This window comes from Vanacampus margaritifer, chromosome 9 (genome assembly GCF_051991255.1).
Source record: "Vanacampus margaritifer isolate UIUO_Vmar chromosome 9, RoL_Vmar_1.0, whole genome shotgun sequence".
Classification (NCBI taxonomy): Eukaryota; Metazoa; Chordata; class Actinopteri; order Syngnathiformes; family Syngnathidae; genus Vanacampus; species Vanacampus margaritifer.
In genome coordinates, this window is record NC_135440.1 from 11663861 (window position 1) to 11688247 (window position 24387).

The 24387-nt window shown below is 39.2% G+C and overlaps 1 protein-coding gene and 1 long non-coding RNA gene across 10 annotated transcripts in view; one reads left to right on the plus strand and one right to left on the minus strand.

The window, feature by feature from the left end:
- The window catches only part of LOC144057535 (uncharacterized), a 33670-nt gene extending 25853 nt beyond the window's left edge, over nt 1–7817 (plus strand). For both annotated transcript variants that reach the window (XR_013295283.1, XR_013295284.1), the window contains 2 exons: nt 6738–6834; nt 6901–7817. This is a non-coding gene — a long non-coding RNA (uncharacterized LOC144057535). The remainder of the gene's footprint in view (nt 1–6737; nt 6835–6900) is intronic.
- adgrb1a (adhesion G protein-coupled receptor B1a) overlaps nt 1–24387 on the minus strand; it is a 135039-nt gene that overhangs the window by 35669 nt on the left and 74983 nt on the right. For all 8 annotated transcript variants that reach the window (XM_077575217.1, XM_077575216.1, XM_077575214.1 and 5 more), the window contains 8 exons: nt 23409–23484; nt 18012–18114; nt 17870–17913; nt 11495–11621; nt 892–995; nt 420–522; nt 157–307; nt 15–84 (listed from right to left, as the gene is read on the minus strand). In XM_077575217.1, coding sequence (XP_077431343.1) covers nt 15–84; nt 157–307; nt 420–522; nt 892–995; nt 11495–11621; nt 17870–17913; nt 18012–18114; nt 23409–23484 — 778 coding nt within the window. The remainder of the gene's footprint in view (nt 1–14; nt 85–156; nt 308–419; nt 523–891; nt 996–11494; nt 11622–17869; nt 17914–18011; nt 18115–23408; nt 23485–24387) is intronic.

Consider the following 24387-nt stretch of genomic DNA (forward strand, 5'->3'; position numbering starts at 1 on the left):
AAAACCATTCTTACTAGCTTGGTGTTCCATAGCCTTTTGCTTTGGTAAAGCCCACTGAGATTGCAACAACAAGGGCAGGGAGACCTGGGGGTGAAAAACGGGGACGAATTAGCAAAACTATGAAAACTGAAACATTAAGAAGATAAGAAGACTGACCCCAGCCAAGACAGAGAAAACGCTTGCGTATAATGCGATTCCTTAGACGACCCGTTACTGCCATGTATGACTGCCATGCCTCCGTCAGGACCCAACAGAATGATGACAGGAAAAAAAAGTGAAGAAACGCTGCTATCATGGTGCATAAGACCTGGAACAGCAGGAAATGAAGGAACATGGAAATAAGTTATAAAGACACCACTGTGATCATACAATACTATATGACTTGATTGAAATATCAAAACGAACTTATGAGTTCTTACCTTATTCCTTGTTTGGGTCTGTCCAACGAGAATAAGGGCATTGGAGGAAATGATTGAGAGGCAGAAGTTGATAAGAATGACGGATCGTTCAGACCGAATATATCTGCAGGAAAATGAGAGAAAACATTTAAAATAAGGCTTTTGTGTTTCTGACTGATTTCAAACTGAGGACAAGGAAATGTTGTGTCTGGCTGTACATAATCATACTAAATGTGGAATAAAATGTATACGGCTGGAAAATCTGTTTACTACACTTTTAGAGGAGCATATAGGGAATTTTCCGGAAAACTACCCTACAGCCAGTCAACTCCAGGCCAAATTTTATTTTATAAATAAATAAATACGTTGAAGTTTCAAATAAACGACAGTTGAAAAAGAAGGTTATGTGATTTAAACTATGACAGTGTTTTGGCATCTTGGGTTTAGTTCCCCTTTAAGGATATTTATAAATAAATAATGTGTATTTTCTCACCTCCACACCGACACATAGATGATGATGAGTAACAACAAAGTTAGAGAAGACACTCCACAACCCACAATCAGTGTCACAGATGGGAGCTGTGTCTTATCCATATTCTGGGGGGAGAAAAAGAGAGCACAGAAAATATTTTTTTATTGTGTCATTATAAATGTATAATAATTGTTATTTGACTTAACATAAAAACAGTGTCAAATCCAGGTCCAGAAACTAAAAACCCTGCCACAGTTTGGCTTTTGTCAAAAGGCCAAGACTACGATTGAGACTCCAGTGAAACGCTCAAAGTTATTTAACACTTTCAGTTTACAAAATATCATGTTCATTAGTCCATGGTAAGAACAAGTGACCTATGGATAAAGTTCATCACTGTCCATCCAATCCTCGGAATGGCTGCCCTGCAAAGATGACTGAGTAGAGCTCAGCATGATGAATGCAGTGAAAGGAAATACTGGAATTACCCACTTATCTGTTACATACTAAAATCGCTGTGGAAAAAAACTGCTATTGCAGTCAAATAAAAAAACAAAAAATAAGCTACAGTTTTGAATTTTGCAAAAGAGCATCTGAATTACTGGCAAACAATTCTCTGAAAATATTAACCGATGTTGACTTGTTTGGAAGGAATACGTAACGCTGTGTGTGGAGAAAATAAGGCACAGCACACCACCATTAAAACATCCTCCCCTATCTGAAATATGGTGGAGGGGACATCACGATTGGGGACTGCTTTGCGGCCTCAGGGCTGCTATCATCTACGGAATACTGTATTCATTTCCCAATTTTATCAAGATGTTTTGCAGGAGAACTAAAGAATTGTTGATTTGCACACGGGTTGAAGCTCAAGAGAGGAAGAATGATGCAACAGGACGAAAACACAAAGCACAAAAGTGAATCAGCAAAAGAATGGCTTCAACAGAAGAAAATGGGCACTTATGGAGTGACCCAGTCACTCAAGAGTGTGATTCACAGCCGACATCTCAATAACATTGTTGAAACAAAACACTTAAATTAAGAGGAATGTTCTCCTCCTGACCAATGTGCAGGTCTGACCTGCAACTATAGGAAACGTTTGGTTATCGCTGCCAAAGAAGAGTACACCACTTATTTAAATGAACTCATTCATTGCCATAAATTCATTTAAAAAAAAAAAAAAAAAGGATTGTGAAAAATTAGGGGCAACAGGCGGTTATTTAAAAAAAAATTGGAATTAATCGCATGACTTCACGAGTTAACTCACGATTAATCACAAATGTTATATCTGTTCTAAATGTACAATAAAAAATTCTATGTTTTCATACTCTTGTTAACAAAAGTGGGGAAAAAATGTTAAACTAATAGAAAGTTAAAATTAATTGTTGACGTTTATAGCCGTCAACAGCAGTGAATGAATTAAAAAAAAAAAAGGAAAGAAAATATTATTAAAAATTTGGGGCGTCATGCGATTAAAGTTTTTAATCGTAATTAATCTCATGACTTCGCTAGTTAACTTGCGATTAATCACAAATTTCATATCTGTTCTAAATGTACAATAAAAAAATTCTAGGTTTTCATATTCTTGTTAACAAAAGTGGAAAAAAAATGTTAAACTAATAATAATAGTTGAAATTAATTTTTGACGTTTATAGCCGTCATTGGCAGTAAATGAGTTAAAAAGTTGTTGGCTTGAATATATTTTTGAGGGTATTGTGTCAGTCAAAATTGTTCATTTGTCCTGTGTTATGCTGCATTTATGTAAAAATAACTACATGGTATTAAAGTCAGATGACAACTAGTCTTCTTTCTGGAAATCGATTGTCAACCGCTGTCAACTGTCCATATATAAAAACAATTGAGATGCTTTTTTCATTCTAATCATCAAAGTCTCAAACAGCTCAATACACCACATATTATAATATCTGAATTCACTGTGATTGGATTTCTCTGTGGGTGTGTCCAAAATATCCCCTTCAGTCTTGTGAAAGTATGCGAAAGTTCTAAAGAGGCCACTGCGAGCATCACGGACATTTTATACAGCTCTTATATTACAACTCTTGGAGATCAGTGGTAAAAGTAAACATGTTGAAGTCTGATTGAAAGTAAACATGTTGTAGTCTGATTTTTGACCCCTACGCCCTATCCAGCCTATTCCAGGGCATCAACCCTCAGCTCTTGTGAGAGATAATTGGCTGAGTTTATAGCCTGTCTTGTCTGCTAGTTTGATGTGTGTGTTGGGGCCAAGTTAATTAAATCCCTGTGATTAATCTGCACTGCAGTGAGTTCCTTCTCTAAAAGTAAATGGGGGGGAAAAACATTATGAGTGGAGTGGAATGGAAACATGTCTGTTGAAAGAGTTTTGACGTGCTTGCATGATAAGAGGTTTTTGCTAGCATGAAAACCAGTCATTTTAGTCACATTGAAGTTTTTGACTCAAGGATACAGAATCTTTTAAATAGCCATTACCAGTTGATCAGCTGTTAACTTCTACCACTGTAATTAGCGAACCAGACCTTTCTCTGCATCTTGAGAAAGTAACGACAGCATCAACCATACAAAGAGTCCACCTTGCCTGTCACATCTCAATTGGAATCTTCCATTACGCAGCTGATGGCCAACGCTTGCTTTGCCACCATTAACATGGCGCCTTAAAGGAGCATGGCATTTTAGTGGCAATTTGTGTTGTTACAGATAAAGCAGAAAATATGTGTCAGTGTGAATAGGTGAGTTCAAGAATGGTAAAACGTGTAGGCGGGGTTTCAATGTACAGCATGCTAAACTTAGCTGTGCGTTGCTAGGCAGTATTAACATTAAAAATGGAAATGTGTACATGGTTGGAGAAACGATGGATAGCGAGATCCAACAACTAACAAAGTATGAAGCAAAGTTAAACCTGCTTGACTCATTATAAATCCAATCAGCTAAGTTATTATTATTATTTATTTATTTATGTATTTGTTTTTTGGAGAGAGCTCAGTATTTTTCATTCGGTAATTTTACCGATTCGACATGTCATCATCATTGCTTTCTCTTTTTTATTTTATTTATTTTTTATTTTTTTATTTTGAATGTGCGTGAATATGTGCATGTGCGTGTGAGTGTGTACTCATGAATTCATCCATCCATCCATCCATTTTCTTGGCCGCTTTTCCTCACTAGGGTCACGGGGGTGCTGGAGCCTATCCCAGCTGGCTTCGGGCAGTAGGCGGGGTACACCCTGAACTGGTTGCCAGCCAATCGCAGGGCACACAGAGACGAACAACCACACTCACATTCACACCTAGGGACAATTTGGAGAGTTCAATTAACCTGCCATGCATGTTTTTGGAATGTGGGAGGAAACCGGAGTACCCGGTGAAAACCCACGCAAGCACGGGGAGAACATGCAAACTCCACCCAGGAAGGCCGAAGCCCGGACTCGATCTCTCATGAATTCACCTAAAACCAATTAAAAATTCCATACCGTTCACCTAAACCGAATACTTCAGAATCCAGCTAGAGTCGTGAGGTTGTCAGGAGACCCGAGGAAGGATCAAAGCAAAGAAAGGAAAGTGAAATCCAGCACCGACCAGACATCACCTACTACCCACCGGGTTACCAACCAAAGTCTTTCACCAACCCCAGAAACATCTAAATTCCAACAAATTAGGGAGACCTCAAGAGACCAAAGGAGAGACTGAGGAAAGGAAGGAAGGACGGAAGGAAGGAAGGAAGGAAGGAAGGAAGGATAGATGAAGCAGAGTGAGATCCACAGACACCAGCCTCCACCGATTCAACGACCAGAGGAAGAAGCAGATTGTGTTTGAATTTCGATAGATGCTGGTGTGGTGGATCTGGCATGCATGAAAACCTCCACCAAAATTGAGCCAAGTTAAATGAATATAAACATAGCAATTGGTTGACAGAATGCTAACTCTTGATTTTCCTTAATAAGCACATGCCATTTAAGTAGGGTGACCCTACTTCCATTTAACAACAAAAAAGACACTCGTCCCAAACTTGAGATATTTAAATGATGCTCAAAGTTTATTCAAAAATGCTCGATTTAACAAATGCCTCTTCTGTACGGGTAGAAAATAAAACCAAAAGGTGTAACTCTTTTGAATGATGTCTAACTTGAAAAATGAATAAATAATGACATAATGTTGTAAGCCCAACCTTTTTGCTCCCATGATCGCCATTTTTTGTTTGTTTGTTTCAATGGGAAGAGCGGGATCATCCCAGTGCCCTCGGGTGCGGCAGCTCAATGCTTTACCATTGAGCTAAAGTTCAGGGCAGCTGAAGCGGCTCCAAACGGTATTTGAATGCTAAGGAAATTAGTCATGCAAAACTTTGCCATTATTTATTTATTATTTAGGCCCATTATTTACCAGCTAAAATACCTTTTAACGCTTAATACCAGGGTTGGGAAATCCAGGTCCAGAAAGTAAAAACCCTGAAACGGTTTGGCTTTAGGCACAGATTTTTCTAATCAAGCTCGTTTACCTTCCAGTTGTTTAGAAACACCTGTGGCTAAAGCGTGGCAGGGTTTTTTTTACTTTCTGGACCTGGATTTCCCAACCCTGGTTATGACATTTAATAATGTTCACAATATTTCCTGTTTGCAAAATGAACTGGCCACTATCTATTCATTCTGATAGCTAGCTAAATCCAGATGAGTATAATATCTCTACACAGGAAGGACAGAGCTAGGATGTCAACCCCTAAACTCCTAAACGACGGGGTGGATGTGCTAACCTTTTGTCCACAGTGCTCCTGCTGCTGAAATTCAGATCATTCTAAATTATTATTTAGAGTGTGATCCTTTGATAGCTGAGCAAGCTTAGCTCTGCACATAGCTTGTCCGTGTGGCGCTGCCATTTGATTTCTGCTACAGAGGAGTAAAACCTGTGGTTTGTCTGGTTGTCATACGTCTGTTTAAATAGAAATATCTTATATATTGCTCTACGCTCAACAGCCTGCTCCCTGTTATTGTAGAAGTGCAGCAATATATAGCTACATTAGTTATTTATTTTCAATTTGTTCTTCTCATATAGAGTGCTCCACTGGTGTTTACTTTTGAGGCACATCACAAGCCTTTTTGTAGTCCACAGGATTTTTATTTGGTGGTGACACGGTGCTCTTGCTCCCTAGTTTTCTCATATTCGGGCTCACATGCACATCACGGTATCCTTAAAATCGCAATGCAGTAGCATTTTAGTACTGCCAATCCATCCATTGAAAGAGGAATAAATTATTATGTCCTCTTTGCGTGTTCCAAAATTGAAGATAGATTTAATGCAAGAAAAATACACCTTTACAAAAATGATTTAATAAAAACAGAGAATCTCTGGAAAAATAACTGCCTCTAATTCATCACTTAAACAGGTGGGATTCAGAGCGTCAAATGTAGTTCTTCCGCATGCACAACGGTTTCTTATAGTTAAAAAGACCTCCTCTCTTTCATTTGTAGACAAAACATACTCTCTGGTACTTTTCCGTGAGCGATGGCGAAAACAGAGTCAGGTGTGGGTGTTCAAAACAGATTCTGTTCTCAAGGACCAAATGTGTTTTCGCACAAAGCGCTGAGAAGGAACTTTTTTAGACTAAATAGTATGTCCCAGCTTAAGGTCAGCCTATACGAAGTCAACACCATCTGCTCTGCACAGGACACAAAACATTTCGACAAGGTCAATATAAAGAATTAAAATGTTAATAATGTGTAACAATGGTTAATAAAATAAAATGAAGTATTAAAAATGTTATAATATCTATCACCATCCATACAATTATCGATAAATTACCGGGTATGTAGTGGTGTCAAGTGCACAAAAAGAACGATCTATGACATGGACATTAGTTCATTAACTGTGGTCCGTATCGTTTAGGCCGAATTGGGACGTGCCTCTAATGAGGGGCAATCCAGAGTGGAAGAGAGTCCATCCCCTTTCAGGAAACTGGTACCAGTGCAAGCTGTATGTTGAGGTAAGCCAGAGTATATCAAGTTGGAACATTTCCACTGTGCACACTAACGAGGTTCTTCCCTGCCAGACAGCTGACATTCCACATCCCTAGCGAGCTTCTGTACCAGGAATTGGACCTCATAATTCTTGTGCTCATGCAATGCACCGCGAGATTTGTTTACAGAAGATGAACGCCCAGAGTTGCTACGATTCCCTCATCGAGCGGGATCGGGCATTTGGTATTGATGCTGTGCATGTGCGCGCGTACAACTCGTTCGTGTATGCTGTGAATGGATAGAATGAATTTGAACGACGACGTGACGATCGCTCGTTGCCAGGGGCGAACGCCCATTTCTCACGCAACGATAATAAATTGTCTGTGTGTATGGAGAGGCGGCCTTGGCTAAATCGCTTTGTGGTTTAAAACACTTGTTATCTCCTCGGGAGGCAGTTCAGACCTGAAAGCGACTGGCCTTGTACTTCCTACTTCCATTATTACGTGCGACCGGACGGGGTCACATGACTACGGGAATAGGGAAAAAAGTGTTTCCATGGAGCTTTTTCACACAAAAAACGGAAAATACGCCATTACCAGAAATCTCAGCTTCCGGTCCTTATATTTAGCGCTACAAGCAAGATGGATCGCAAAGTATATTGTACAGTATCTCAACCAATCAATTTCCCCAAAATCACCTTTGCCGATGTGGAAACTAGCATTGTACAATAAATTTCTATAAGGTAAAAAAGAAGAATGAAGAAAGGGTGAGCAATTTTCCAAACCACTTCTGTTTTAGTTCTGTGTCGCATGAAAATGAATTAAATTAAAGGTTAAGCTGCTTTAATAAAGTTGAAAACGCAGGAAGAGCATCCCATTACAATGCAGTGGCTTTTATTTTTAACCTGCGGCATTGTTACACCACACCGGAAGTCGCGATCCACAGCGATTGCATATTTCCGGCCATAAAATGCGGAGGTGTGAAAAATGTTTATTATACTTTTGCGAAATATAGTGCTGTCATGTAACTATCGAATATTTTTTGAATTGATTAATTTATTGATTATTGAAACGATTAATCGATTAATCGTATTCATTTTAATTTTGCATTAAAGTGTATTACAAAAGCCCTGATTACTCTTTATTAACCAATGATTGGGGGTTATTTCATACTTCTTATTTGCATAGTGATTTAAAGAAGAAGAAGAAAAAAAAAGGGGGGGGGGTGTTATTGATGTTGTACTATGTTACCATTTATTTCTAAAGTAAAAACCGATGCATGCAAATGTTTTTATTTTGATCAAAAACAGAAGATAATCGGTCTTCTTTCATGAAGGATTACAGAAATCAGTTAACAATTACTGCTGATATGCTGAAATCAGAGGATTTGGACAATTTTAAATAAAAAAATGGCTCCAAACAATTACTCAATTATTAGTTATTATATAATTATTATTATAGTTATCGATTAATTTGATAATTGATTACTTGTCAATCTCGACATTTCTCAGAAACCACCTCATGAGAGCGTATATTTTGAGATATTTGAGATTTTTTTTCTCTCGAAATTCCTGTTTCCATTACCAGTTTGCTTTTGTGCAATGTATATTTTGCGCAAATCTAGGGGTAATGGAAACACACCTATTGGCAGATGCTACATAAATCAAAGCACCAGATTGGTATCTTAATTGTTCTCTTTTGTTGTGGTATTGCATGGAAACAAAAAACACTCTTATTGTTAGAATAACTAAACATTTCTTTTTTTTTCAACTTTTTTTATTTCATAAGGTACTGCATATTTTTTTTAAATAGTGAGGGAATTGCTTGCCTTTTTCTTTTCACTTACATGTTGTTTTGACTTATATATAAAGTGCAGCAAAAAATTATGTTCACTCACTGCCAATGAGGCTTAAAAACAAACAAACAAACAACACACACACTGTGGTAGTTGTCCAAAGCTAAGGTTTCTCTTAAAATGCAGTGCCATGTTTTCAGTTTTTTTTTCTTTTTTTTATCTAAATGCCTGCAGCAAATTTGGGCTGAGCAAAATAGGCATGAGAAATAACAGCAAAAGACTAATAGGTTATGTATGCTGTAAAGATGGGAAGTGGAAATGTAATGCGGCATCAGAGGGGAAAATGACTGAGGGGTACAAAAGAAGATCGAAAGTACAAGTGAAAAAAGGAGAGAGGTGTTTATTATTCTGGGGCCGTAGGAGGCTAGTTACAGACAGACTGGCTGGGCCATTTAGAAACGAGTAAGAAATTCACAGTAGATAATTGGCATGGGGCCCATGGATATCTAAAAAATAGATTGCAGGGGAGGCATCAACAGCAGGCGGAAAAAGAGCAGTTGCCTTCATCATCATCCTTGACCAAAGCATCTAGTTTACAAAGTTGGAGGAAGTCAAAGTCGAGGAATAACTAAATAAAAAAATGACAATGAAAAAAAATATGATAATTCTAATCCAGAGTTTTGGCTCTTTCATTCCATTCCCTTCATTACACGGAACAAACTGTAGCGTGGCTAGCGTCACGCTACCAATATATTGTAATACTGAACTGTGTCACTGGCCAGTTGAAAGGATAAAACTTATTGTACTGGTTGGTGGCAGCAGAAACCAAGCTGTGCCGGAAAATAGTGATAAAGTGCAAGCAATTGATTGAAACAGGCTTCATGCATTTATGCAGAAGCAAAAATCCTCAGTCTATCCCAAACTTAATTTCCTGCTTTCTATTTATATACACACTAGAGATAGACCGATATATTTTTTTAGGCACAATGCCAATACTGATTATTAGTAGTCAAGGACGTTGATAACCGATATTTGGAGCCGATATTCATTTTCACTAAAAGGGAAAATATTGGTATCAAAATTTGAAAAAATACAAACACTAGCTCTTACATTTTTTTTTTTAATTTTTAAGAATATGTTTATTGAACAACTTTTAGGGTTTGTAAAATGTTGGAGTATAAAAAAAATCTTAGTCAATAGACATTTTTGTTTTAAAAATCTAACAAAAAGTTCAGTGATCTCCTAGGGGCAGTAGCATGTCTTCAGAAGTCAAATAAAAACGTAAGTAAATTGCTTTCTATTGTTTTCTAAAATCAAATCAAATTTATTTTAAGTATTACAATTTTACTTATCTTAGTTTTAATTTCAAACAAAAACAGAAGGTGCAGAGAGTTCCCAAGGTCAGCAGCATTTCTGAAAATGTAAACAATTAGTTCCCTGAAGTTTTTTTTTTCCTCTTTCTTTTTTTAAAATAATCTATTATTGGTCATATGATTCGTCAAAATGCAGATAATCGACCTATCCCTAATACACACTCTATCACACAAATAGGTGGCTGAAAAAAGAATGGCTAAAGTTTTGGCAAAAAAAGGTAAACAGTTATTTCCTGACTGTGTGGGACTTAGCGGCAATGAGGCGGGTCGTCTTCGGTTCTCTTACCCTCAACCCCACAATTAATCAATCAAGATTTTGGCTACGCTTGTAACGCAACATGACTCCGCAGTGGAATTTGATTGTTTCAGCTCATTATGTTTCCCTAAAAAAAAATAATAATAGTAAAAATGCTGTGTATTTTTTAGATGGTGTTGGAGACATCTGATAAATCCATGTATTGATTGCTCAGCACACAGTGTTGAATGAGCAGCCCGAGAGCCCTCACCCATAGTCGAGAATGATACAAAAGAAACAAGACACGGAGCGAATGTATCCGGTAATCTGACAGAGCGACAGTCATGAAAAGACAAAAAAGTCATGTCGTTTGAGATGGCCATTAGTGCTCCTTTAGCTTGTACAAAGGAACCGAGATGAGCAGGTGAGCTCGCAACATAGCCCTTACACTAATAACTCGTGATTTTAAATGGTAGCCGTTCCGTACACATGCAGCTATATAGACAAAGACTCTGCTCATTTGGCCTAATATAGCCTTCCATTTTGAGTTGTACAGGCCCAGGTCTAAATAGTACCATGCCTTCTATTTACCTCTTAATGGGAAACCATGATGTTACCGGGGTAACCAGCTAACAAAATGCTTTTAAAGCAATTGACAGCTGATAGCAATAAATGAACACTCTCCACACAGATAGGGTGTGCTTTCCTCCAATGAGAATGGTGCTATGTTTGAGTCCGATTCTGATTTCTGCAGTTACATTGTGAAGGAATTGTGCTACTGCATGCTGTAGCTCCATGACTTTTTTTTTTTTTTTCACTCTCATAGCACTTCAATTATCTTCTATAATTCTCCAGGAGGGAGACCATATGTTTATCATATGCCAAATATAGCCTGACGTGAACATGGGATGTGGACCTAAACATTTACAGTGGCCTAATGAGATTCAAATATTCCAAAATATAACCAGTGGTCAATCACAGTCCAAGTACATTGTGCTCCCCCCACCCCCCCTGGCCAAAACAAACAACTATATGCTTAAATCTGTGACGTAAATAATAGCTACTTATGATCAGCTTTTTTTTTTCTTCCGCAGCATTGCTTTGGCATGGCGAGGCAGAGAGATAGTGACAAAGATGGGGAGAGGGGGAGGATCTGTTGATAATGTAATGACAATGACGCCCTGGGTTTAAAAAAAAAAAAAGGCCGGTGCGTGGACATTAAACCACACTAAAAGACACTCTCCGCTAGTCGTTCGTTTGACGATATCAAGGGTTCGCACTTACCATTTCGGGATGAAGTCGTGCTAAAATGGCGAAGGTGGACAGTCTGTCACACAGGCATTTGGTTCTGAGTGCATCGACGAGCACGGTTTTGCAGCCCCGAGCAGACCAGGATCCCAGCAGAGAGGAGCTACATCGGCACGCACACACAAAAAGGAGGCGATGCAGTCAAAGTCGAGATGGCAAAAAGGCGAAGAAAGCAGTCAAAAGACAACAGCTGTACATCCGCCACTTAATCCACTTTATCTCCGTTATTTGCAATCTAAGGCGCAGCAAGAGACGTGAATGCGGTGATGAGGAGGCTCTGGGGCGGCGCGCTGTACGTTTCTATGTGGACACATTTATTTGCGAAAAAATAAAATAAAAACACATCGCGCTTTTTCTAGTCATAAGAATAACAGTATTTATACAAATAATGGAAAACATAAAACTGGTAAAACACGACATCATTACATATATAAATACAGGTTGTCTTTTTTTTTTTTAATAACTCCCCCATTGCTGTATTTAAAGTTGTATTTTAATGTCTTGGTCTATTGTTTATAATCAAAGGTTACATTTCCATTTCGACGTATTTACTTAAAGTGGCTTAAATCGATTTATATTTATCCTTGCCAGGGACATGATATTTGCATGTATGCATAATTTAGTTCAACTTAATGTGTATACTATTTAATATATTTAATATTAACGCTAGATTGTGAGTGATTGGTTGGTAAGAATTCTCCCATTACATTCTGGTGAGCTGCTAAACAATTATGACTTAATTTGTATGTTTCAAATCTTCTAATTAGACAACAAAAAAAATATTAAATCATTTTGACTTGAAGTCAATTTGCTATGTTATGCGGTATCAGCAGCTTTAAAATCACACAGAATTTCATTTTCATTTGAGTTTCACACAAATTGCACATCTTGCAGCAAATCCAAATTAACAAGGGAAATACTGTACTGTACAACAGATACTTGATTCTGCAAAATCTCATCCTATGAGGTTCTGGTTTGCTGTGCTAATATAGGGTCCTAATAAAGTTTGCAACTTTGTTCATAATCCAGATTATTAACATTTCATGTGCCAATATGAAGGAGTATGTATTTAATCGAGATAAGAACACCAACTACCATCCAAATTCAGATGGAACAGTGCAGTGCACCTAAATTGTACCATTTTGCCCCTAAAAAATGGTGACAATGCAAGCAAATTTGTCATGTACTCGAGCATATGCGATCAGTGAATTTTCTACTATCATTATTCTTGTTGTTGAACATTTTTCTTTACTGGCAAACCTCTGCTCCACACTTTAGCCCAGTGGTTGGGGTTAATGCACTAATGAGCTGGCTTGTTGCAGGGTGTATCACCACTGTGATTGGCTAATGTGTGAAGAGGCAGGTCACGTTTCAAATAACTCATGAATAACTGCTAAGAGGACTTCTGAGTACTCTTTCCGCCCAATAAACCTAATGTACCAGAGATAAATCCTTTAATGAGTATGACTCATTTTGTGAGGAAATAGTCGTGACGAAAAAAAGTCAGGAAAATCGGTTTTCGGGGTGGGTGGCTGTGTTGTTTACCTGGATGAGGGATTTCAGGGAGACCAATTCAATGAACAGTAAATTCTGCAAAATGCAGGGAAGATAACATTTGCTGATTATACTAGCACTTGTTTGACTCAATGTGCTCTTTTCCATGCCATGTGCAAGTATGGAGCGAGGCACGAAGTAAATCTGCGCAGGGGCCGGCTAGATTAAGTTTTGGTATTTTTGCAGGCCCGTACAAGCTGGTGCGACATTTTGAAAGGACATTTTGCACCATTGTGGGCGTGAACACAGCTGACTCGATTCGCTGCCAATCTGCCGCCAAAAAGACACTGATTCGTTTGAGTCGGGAGCAGGTCGAGGCCGGCAAAGTACGTTTCTAAGGAACAGCAAGCAGTTCTCCACGGGCAGATGATATAGTTGGCAATAGGGAGATCACAGATCACAGATCTGTGAAGTGGACGCTTGGAGACCGCGTTCCACTCTTCTGTGTGTGGCCGCTTTGAAAATTTTATTGCACGCTGGTGGCTGTGCTGCAATATACTTGGTACAGAACAATGTGCACTGACACAATCAAATCATAGGAATATTTTCAGGAACACTTACACACAACTTTGCAGGTGCACCCCTAATTATAATGCAACATTGTTCGATAAAATAGTTGTAATAGATACTTAATGTATTACTACAGAGTAAATTATGTTTCTCTATTTAGAGTGGGACCAAACAGACTCCGTTTTAGAGTAATATTTACACTTGGAAGAGAGAAAAATAAGGAATTGGGGGGGGGGGGGGGTAATACAAGTCACTCAAGGGTTGAGGAATGAACTCACAACCTTCAGCTTGGGAGACAGCCAATCTACTCCCTGGGCCACGGCAGCTCCTGCTTTGTGTTAGTATATTGCTCGAGTCAGCTGGAATCTTCCTAACTCCAAGAGACCAAAAACTTGGAGATAAAGCAAACAGTAGGAGGGGCATGGCTCAGGTTGTAGAGTGGCAGTCTCCCAAACTAAAGCTCGTGAGTTTGTTCCTCAACCCTTCAGTGACTTTTTTTTTCAAATTCTTTATTTTACTCTCTTCCAAGTGTAAATATTAGCCTTACTCTAAAACTGAGTCTAATTAATTTACTGTAAATAGAGTCAAATTTACTCTACAGAATTGACTGTGTAGAACACTAATTCATGCATTCATTCTCAACTGACTGGGCGAGATGTAGGGGGTATCTTGGAATTTTAAAAACATTTAATACACGACACAGACACACGCTGCTTACACTCAATTTTAGAGTCAAGTCAAAACATTCCTTTGTATTCAAATATTCTATGCGCTACATCTAGTCTAAACAAGGTGTTGTAATTAATTTCTTATCTACAGAGTGATGCAGGAGGAGGTAGAAATAATATTTTGTGAAAATCAGGCTCGCCTGTTCGACCGCCTCATCTGACGGAGATCGCTCCTTTTTTTCCCTCCCTAACGATGACATCACGTCGTTGCCGTGCATAATAAATGAGCCGTCTGCATGGCTGAATTACTAATATTACCACCACAAATGTCATCTTTACACTTCATATTTCAAGTGGGATTAAATTAAAGTCAAATATAAAGTCACAACTGTTACTCAAAACTACATTGCCGATTCACGTACGTGTCCTGAGCCACGCGGACCTCACGGATGCATCAAGCTTAAATCTCAAGCTTAATGCCCGCGCCCGCGTGGAGCACATATTAGACTTTTGATGATGTTGAGGTCAGATATAGGCGACCTGGCTGTACAGACTACGGTCGTATTGCAAAAATTCGGATACCTATCCGATCTAGGACCACATATGAAAGTGACCCAGGTCGGATATGAAAAAATCGGGTCGCAAAAACATCCGATCTGGGTCGCATTTGCCTGCAGTGTGAACATAGTCTTAGTGTTGCAAGAAAGCAATTCTAGTACCATTTACACACACAAAAAGTAAGACAAATTTAAACAAGTTACTGACAGAAATATATTGTTCAGAAGATGAAAGATTAGTGTCGCTAGTGCCAAGTATTAAGAAGACAATTTGCCAACAAAAAGTCAAAGAGTCAAGAGGCAGCATAAGACAAGAAGTGGGCGTGAAGAATAATTTTGATTTACCAATCACTTTTTGCTTGGTTGCTTGGCTTGCAACTTGGGGTCCACTTTAAGACGACTGGGCTTGGTTCATTTTTAACTACACTCAATGTGATAACGTGTTTTCTTCCTTGTGATTAGATTACTGATTGGTCATAAAATGTTGGTGGGAGTACAAGCCTTTGGAAGTCTGGAAATTCACACATTTGATAACTCAAAAGTAAATGAGCCAAATCAGTAGCAGAAATCCGAGTAGCAGTTGGTGATTAGCAGACGGTCAGGACAATAAGGTGTTCGGATCACATGAGCGCAGGTGATGAAATGAATTGTCATTATTTGGAATGATCTTTGGAGGCATTCACTGCAGAAATCTGGAATTTTTTGCAGAAACTTGCTATGTTCCCACCATAACAGCTTGAAGAGAAAATAAACATGGTTTGATATGTCCTCATGTAACCTCTTATATAAGGATATGTTGTTGTCCTGAACTGTTGTACGAATCCAGGTGCCCAACAATTTGTAAATAAAGGGCGGAATCAGCCTGGGAGTGAATGCCTTGTTTATACTACAGCCTTCCCTGCTTCGCGAGAGTGTCTGGGAGAGGGCTTGGACAGCCCGGTTTCTCACGCTCACAACTTTTTGTTAACGAATAAAAGACGGAGCGGCACACGGTCCGGACAGAGTCAGCTGTAGAATACGTACGATTGCCCAGCCGTTTTGCAGCTCGTTCTACCCGGACCGTGGGCTCTCCGGTCTAGTGTCAAGGTAAGCGCTGATAATGATCATATTATGCTGCTTAACATTGTAGTGTATTGATTGCTGTTTGCGGGGAATAAAAGGCACCATTACTCTAGCAAAGTGAGTTGTATTTATTGTTGTTTGCGGGGAATAAAAGGTACAATTATTCTAGCACAGTACAGGTGTTAATTGCTGTTTGCGAGGAATAAAACGTACGATTATTCTAGCACAGTACAGGTGTTGATTGCTGTTTGCGGGGAATAAAAGGCACAATTATTCTAGCATAGTAAATCAGTCTCTGTGTATTCATTGTTACCGCCGACCACTCACGATCCTGCATAAAAATATAAAGGTGAAGTAGTGTTTTCCACAAAACACAGCTCTTTTGAGAATAAGGTTTCAGATAACTTGAAACCCACCCGTCAGCACCTGCTGGGGAGTTGCTGCCCGAGAGCCCTCTCCAATTGCCACGAGTTATAAAGGCATGTCCTCTTGCCAAATTAAATTATGTAGCGCAATCTGCTGGACGATAATGCTTTCCAGTTTGCCAAGGAGAAAGAACACACCAACCCCAGATGCACAGCTGCATAGGTCGAGAGGAATCACTGTTCCGCCCCACAACAAGGAAACAACATTGGGGGCAGTTATTGTTCTGTGGTGTGATTCGTCAAAGAAGGCCCTCACCCTCAACCTCACAGTACCAGGGGAGGTGCTGATGTGCAGCATGAAGCCAATAAGTGACAGAGGGAGAGTATGGGCAGCTTAAAACCACTTGCCAGAGCACAGGTTAGAGACGCAAGAGCTTCCCAGATGGACGAACGTCTAATGACCCCGTACACCCGCCAATGAGTGTTCAGTGCATTTGCTGCAGGGCGTATAAGAAAGAGAGGACAATGGACACGGGTGGACAATGTCTGTTCCCACCTCGACACAATTGCTACTTGTACAAGCTTCAGTGTCACTGTTGACCAGAAGCTGCACCTTCTTCTCTTGTCACCTGAGTCCAGCTGAGAGTAACTACGACTAACCGTGAGTTACTGATCGTCATTTTGGCTCACATGAGTGGAGGTGCTGGTTGGAGAGTTCTACTCACCAGACACGGATTGGAAGGACCTATCTCAATTCTCATCATGCGCATTGGGCTTTATTTTCTTGTCAGGTTCAACTTCACTCTCACCTACAATCCACAATTCCAAAGCATTAAGATTGATGCCCCTCTCCAGAATTCATTCATCAATCACCACCTTCCAAATCTCATCCTGCCAGAGACAATAACGGCTGTGACCTGAGTTGTTGCCTTTTTCCAATGGGAGGTTGAGATGAGGCTTTTGTATGCATTTGTGACTACTTCGGCCCCCAGTTGCTGCCCAAAAAGTCGACTGTACATCATCTCCAACCTCTGATCAGAGGTTTCACAGTGAGACTATGGGTCCAAAATCGCCTGCTATCTGAGACTCTGAGTCGAAAACCTCTTTCCTTTAACAACACTTGTGGTGGCCTACTCTTCTTCCAGACCCCAAACAATGTATATATAATTATATTTAGGTATTTATATACATATAAAGAGCCATCGTAACCCATCCAACAGCCTAAGTCCAGCCGCTGGAACACACGGCAACACTAATATATAGCCAAACGTTAGGCAGACCTTCAGTGTTTGCATACAGTAGCAATAGCTAACAGAGTTAAAAGTCTTCACTTCTAATAATGGCACATAATTGAATGTTTGACAAAATTGTTGACTTGGGGGTGGGGGTGTTTGTGTTTGGCAATGTGTCCACATGGAGCCACAGCATTAATTGATAAAGTGAATTTTGGCGGCTTGCTGATGAAGCGCTGCCTCCAAAGAATACAATGGAATCTTCATGAACAAACAAAAATGAAATGAACATATTCAGATTACAATGAATCAATACACACAAGCTAGTTACAGTTTTAGCACAGTAAAGTATAGCCTAAAAGCTAGTTAGCAATTTCAAATAAATATTAGAACTTAATCTTACCTTTCATTCTCATCCCATGATATACATGTCTGGTTCGTGGTGCCCTATTGGATGAAACAATTGTAAAATCGTTAAAAAAAAAAAAAAAAGGCAATGGCTTCACTGTTGGCTTGATCCTCTGACACATTGATTTGTCACTCACGTTGTATAAGTGAGAGAATTCAATTGTGACTGGAGCAGAAAGGGAAGCAGGAGTGGGTTTAATGGTGACTGATACAATCTTGGAGTTGAGTACGGTGCCGTTTCTACAGAGGGAAAAGAATAACAAAAAGGGGGGGAAAAAAAGTGTCACTATCGCATGATTTTACAAGACACTCTAGATTTGTTGCATTGACGATCACTCTTAAAAACACACCGTTGTCAGTAAGGAGACGAGCATCCCTCCAACATATCACCATTTCACCCAATTCTGATCTCCTCCAACAGCTTTGTTCCCCTTGATGTTAACTTTTGAAACAATTCACAATGACACTGCCACCTATTTTTTTTTAATACATTTCAAGCGTATCAGTATTACTGCATATGTCCATATGTAGCATTGTCACTTCTACATAATTTTGCACACTTCTGCTATTGATACAAATCACCAACCTTTCTTAATTTATGTACAGTACACTTTATATGCTAAATGCATAATTTTGTTATAGTGTACGTTGCTATATTATGAGTGCCACCAACTATCAGCTACAAGTTCCTCATTTTGAATATGAATGAATATGATCATCATGTGATTCGTCCGTCCTGATTCATATGCACATAGGATGGCATGGGGTCGACTCGCAACACGTCGGTTGTGGGTTTGAGTCCTGGCTCTCTTGACGTATTATTGAGCAAGGGCCAGTTTTGAATGAGCTGTTTCAACGACTATACAATACAATAGACTGACTCCATTAATCGTTTTGTGAATGAGTTTAGGTTAAAAGTGCTGGATACCTCAAATGTACAAACCCAATTCCCTAAAAGTTGGGAGACTATACAAATTGTGAATAAAAACTGAATGCAAATATGTGGAAGTGCCACATTTTTGTTTGATTTTATTCAGAATAGAACATAGAGAACAGGTCAAAAGTTTAAACTAAGAAAATGTATCATTTTAAGGGAAAACTATGTTTATTTGTTTCCACAACAACAACAAAAAAAGAGAGCAATGATGATGACATGTCAAATCGGTAAAATTACCGAATGAACAATACTGAGCTCTCCAGAAAAAAAAATAAATAAATAAATGAAATTCCACAATGTCAACAAATCTCCCAAAAATTGGGACAAGGCCATTTTCACCACTGTGAGACATCCCCTCTTCTTCTTACAACAGTCTGCAAGCGTCTGGGGATCGAGGAGACAAGTTTCTCAAGTTTACAAATAGGAACGTTGTCCCATTCTTGTCTAACACGCGTCTCTCTAACTGTTCAACTGTCTTTGGCTTTCTTTGTTGCACCCTCCCCTTTATGAGGCGCCAAATGTGCTCTAGAAGTGAACGAAGTGGATGACAGGCTGGCCATTTCAATACCCAGATCCTTTTCCTACGCAGCCATGATGTTGTAATTGGTGCTGCATGTGGTCTGGCATTATTGTGTTGAGAAATGCAAGATCTTCTCTGAAAGTGATGATGCCTGGATGGGAGCAGATGTTGTTCTCCAATCTGAATATACCTTTGTGCATTGACGATGCCTTTCCAGATGTGGAAGCTGCCCATGCCACACGCACTCATGCAACCCTATACCATCACAGATGCAGGCTTATTAACTGACTTGGGTTGTCCTTGTCCTCTTTAGTCAGTATGATATAGCGCCCCAGTTTTCCACAAAGAACGCCTGCGCTTCTTGGTCTTCTTTAGAAATGGCTTCTTCTCGATTGTGTTCACCCACAATGTTTTCTGGAAGTATTGCTGAGCCCTTTCTGCGATTTTACAGTAAGCATTCCTGTTTGCGGTGCAGTGCCGTTTAAGGGCATCATGAGCATCCAGTATGGTTTTTCGGCCTTGACCCTTACACACAGAGGTTGTTATTGATATTATGCACTGTAGATGATGTTTACTTCAACCTGTTTGCAATTTTTCGCTGGTAAACACCTTTCTGATATTTTTCCACTATCTTTCCGAGCAACATTGGAGGAATTGGTGATTCTCTACCCATTTTCGCTTCTGAGAGACACTGCCACTCTGAGAAGCTCTTTTTATACTCCAATCAAGTTGCCAATGGACCTCATTAGTGGTAACTGGTCTTCCAGCTGTTTTTTTTTATAAGTGCAATTGACTTTTCCAGACTCTGTCCCAGACCTGTCCCAACTTATTTGAGATTTGTTGGCACCATGGAATTTCCAATCAACATATTTTTCCCTTAAAATGATACATTTTCTCAGTTTAAACTTTTGTCCTGTCATCTATGTTCTATTCTGAACAAAATATTGAAATTTGGCACTTCCACATAATTGCATTCCGTTTTTATTCACAATTTGTATAGTGTCCAAACTTTTTGGGAATTGGGTTTGTAGAAAAGAGCTATATAAGTAAAATCCATTTACATTAAATGTTTACTAAAAAATTCAATTCATGATGAATATCACAGGTAGAATTGTAATGAAAAAATAAAATAAAATACATCTATTCTAATTTGTACATACTGTAGTCGCAGAGTTCTTTTCAACCTCATATTAAAATTGATAAATATTTATAATAATAAAAAAGTGAGCAACTACAGCAAAAATCCAAAATATTATTTACAAAATGTAGGCTACATAGACACATTGAATGGATTTCCAGAACAATGCCCAACTTTAGGCCAATGCACATGAGCAAATCATTTGAACTTTCACATACATTCTGTATATTTACAATAAATCCTATTACAAATGTTAATAACAATATTTTTACAAGATGTGAACTGATCTCAGGATAACGGAGAGGTTTCAGATTTTACTCTTCTCCTGTAGCTAAATTAGGGAGCCAAAATACGAACAACTAACCACAGATATAATTTAAAACAGCTGATAGTTCAGTTCTCGATATGCATGTGTATTTAGTTGCTGAGTTCATCTTCTCAGTAAAGCAATCAAATTCCTTTATTCTTTTGTTTCGATTCTCTTCTGTTGTTTTCCAGTAGTCTTGTAGCATGTTATGCCATTTGACTTTACACCCTTCTCCCTATTTGTGATTCCTGTTTTTCATAGGATCTATCAATCATGAGGGAAGAGACAATCACAAGGAAATGAATTGCTAATGGGGGTTGGATGCCGAATGGTTCCGGACAGCCAAATGCGTTCAAAACTTGCTCCCCTTTTTGATTCCTCACATCATCAGTGTATGCTTTAAGCACAATCACCCTTTCACCAGTCCAAAACACAATCAGTCACTTTAATCTTTCATGTCATCTAGTCTCTTGCCTCAAACTCATCTCATTTAGCTGGAGGGGGCAAATCAAATGCAAAAAATGAAAGAAGATAAGAATGAAATGAAACGGCAGTGTGAAGAGGAGCTGAGGAAGATGAAAGCAGTTCAAAGACTCCGAACAGACATGGGAGGACTGATGAGATTCAAGGTTTAATTTCCCCAATTCTGTATGTTTCGACCAGATCATGATAGGTTCTACAACCACAAAAGTGGAAATTTCTTACTAGAAGTATTTGAACATATTCTACGCACACACAAAAGCCAAAACCAAAAACCAAAGGCAGGTGGATCTATCCAATTATTTCTTTATATTGATACATTTTTGGGAGCAAATGAGTTAATGTCCAATTTGGGCATCTGCCTTTAGGACCCAAACATAAACACGATATGGGAGTTGGGAAAAGAGAGGCTTAATACACAAAAATACAAAGTAACAACGAAAAGCAGGACTGGACTCATATGGCCTTAAAGAAAACAGTTGACAAAGAAACCTTGACTAACAACCTTGAGCAGGGCTGGATGCAGAAATTTGGGCTCTCGACGTACTGACAAAAATGCCATTCAATGACTCCCGCTAGGGCAATGCACACTTCTATATGACAGAATAAAGGCCTATATGACAACAAAAAAATCCCAAACACAGAAACAGAATAGTTGGAATTTACAGCACCATAACATCTGCACTGACATCATCTTCACAAGGGACATAGCAACTGCAAAAAAAAACTACAAAAATACGAGGGACTAGACAAAATAAGAGTGACAAATACATCATCATAAGGAACATAGCGACTGCGTAGCAACTACAAATATCACAAGGGACATAGAAACTGCATGGCACTGACAATATCAACATCATAACATCTGCTCTTGTCCAGAAACCACTAGTTTGACTGGCAGCAGCAAGCGTTTTGGAGCTTTTGAAGGGCTGAGCGACCAGTCAAGGAACAGCGGCATAAGGGGAGAATGGGCGGCAGGACTTGCGTCGCCGGAGCAGGGTCAGATTGGGATTTGGTTAATGAAATGGCCCGTGTCAAAGACAAAGGAACATTTCAACAGGAATCGGCCACAAGCTCCTACCTCCCCGGAATGGTGTTGAGGTGAAAGGATTATTGGGTTCCCGGTGAAAAGGCGAAGAGGCAGTCAGTATGTCAATAACTCACAGCAGATGGTGACGTCTGCGGCAAATCGCTGGATTGTCGTCGTGATGACTGTGGTGGAAAGGTGCTGAATAGATTTCATAATCTAATAAATTGATGTTGTCAGTTGCTTTGATCCTTTTTTCTGCCAATAGAATTGCCCTAGCTGGAGTTGGTCAGTGACATGCTGTCAGAACATCTAGTTTCCTTCCATTCCCTGATGCGTCCAGCCCTGCTCTTTGTTGTTACTTTGTATTTTTGTATATAATGACTTTTTTTTTTAGGGTCCAGATTCTGCTCCTCACATTACAATTTTCCTTTATTCAGCGAATGATAACATTGTCATATCAGATGTGCCACTTGGAATAATAGAGGGGGACAAATGATATAGGTCAGGTTACATCAGAATTGGGCACACAACAGTGTAATCGTTAAGATTTCTATTTGCAGTTTAGGTGTTGAAATCTCGATGGATTTCTTTTTATTGCCTCTTCTGCAAAGGTGAAGTCAACCCAAATATTTTTTTTCACAATAATTTGCTGTATGGGCCCTTACTAGTGTAAACATGGCATTCTGATTAATATTGTGTTTGTGAAATATGAGTTAAGCAGCAAAATCCACCCATTTTTATCCATCTCAGGGGGCGGCCATTTTGCCACTTGCTGTCGACAGGTAACGACCAATCACGGCTCACTAGACTAGTGGGGCTGCATAGAGCATTTATTGGAAAGAACATTTTTGGGTTGACTTCCCCTTTAACATCCCTTATTATTATTTTAATCAATGTTGTTCAGCAAGCAACAGCAGGTTAGAGGTTATACAGTAGCAGTATGTAGTAGTTTGGGAAAACGTCAAAGGTGACAAATGGGTCGGAAAAATATTCCGCTATGTTTGAGTTCTGATTCAGAAAAAGGTGCAGTTTGCAACATTTATTTTTGCTTCATGCATGCCCATCTATTCAGAACACTTTACACCTTAAACAAGGCTCTCATTCAGTAAACAATGTTCTTACCTCTGCAAATTCAGAACACTTCCCAAGTTTCTGTACAGAACGATACCGGTTACAAATGTCGAGGAGTCATCTGAATCTGAGAGACACAGAGAGATCAGGAGAGAGAGAAAAAAAAAGTTGGTCAGGGTCAGAATTTAGAATTTTAATGTTGCAGTGTTTGAACCGTGGCCTTTGCTTGAGGAAAATGCAGGTCATCCATGCTGCTTCAACTCCTCCAGCTCTTTAGAATGGAGGTGGCCTACATGACTAGTCAACTATAAATTTTGCTTTGGATAAACTCCCTTGGACACATATTCACTTCATGTTCCCAAGATCACTTTAATTTAAGAGTATTAGTTACAACCGAAAGTTAAAGACTGATTATAGAAGCATAGAATTGATTCCTTTTTTTTTTAGGCCTGGCCTTTTTTTTAAGGCAGCCACCCTAGTACTTCTCAATGTGTGCTCACCTTGGCTTGCATGCTGACAGAGCACAAAAATAATTTAAACAACAACAAAATAGTAATTAATATTAATGCTTTGAAAATATACTTTCATTTTTAACTTAGCTATTGTTTGGCTTTTGGCTTAGTCCTTGTCAGTCAGGGGTTGCCACCTAAACAGGACATAATTGATTTTTCTAAGCGTGAACACGTACTGAACCGAAACCAAAACCGTGAGCACAAACGCAAGATACTTTTACTGAACCATGGATTTTCTGAACCGTTGCGCTCAAGATAGATAGATAGATAGATAGATAGATAGATAGATAGATAGACAGACAGACAGACAGACAGACACACCGACGGACAGACGTGAAGGATCAAATCTGGCACAGGTACAGCAAGGCCTCAGGCAAGAAAAACACTTATTTCCCGCTGATGTGTCAAGGGTGAAAAACAACTCCCATCTGCTGAGCCATCTGAAAACATCCTATATGCCAGCTTCATAGTATGCCAAGCTGCAGGCAGAGAATGTAGCTCCTAGGCAACAGCTGAGC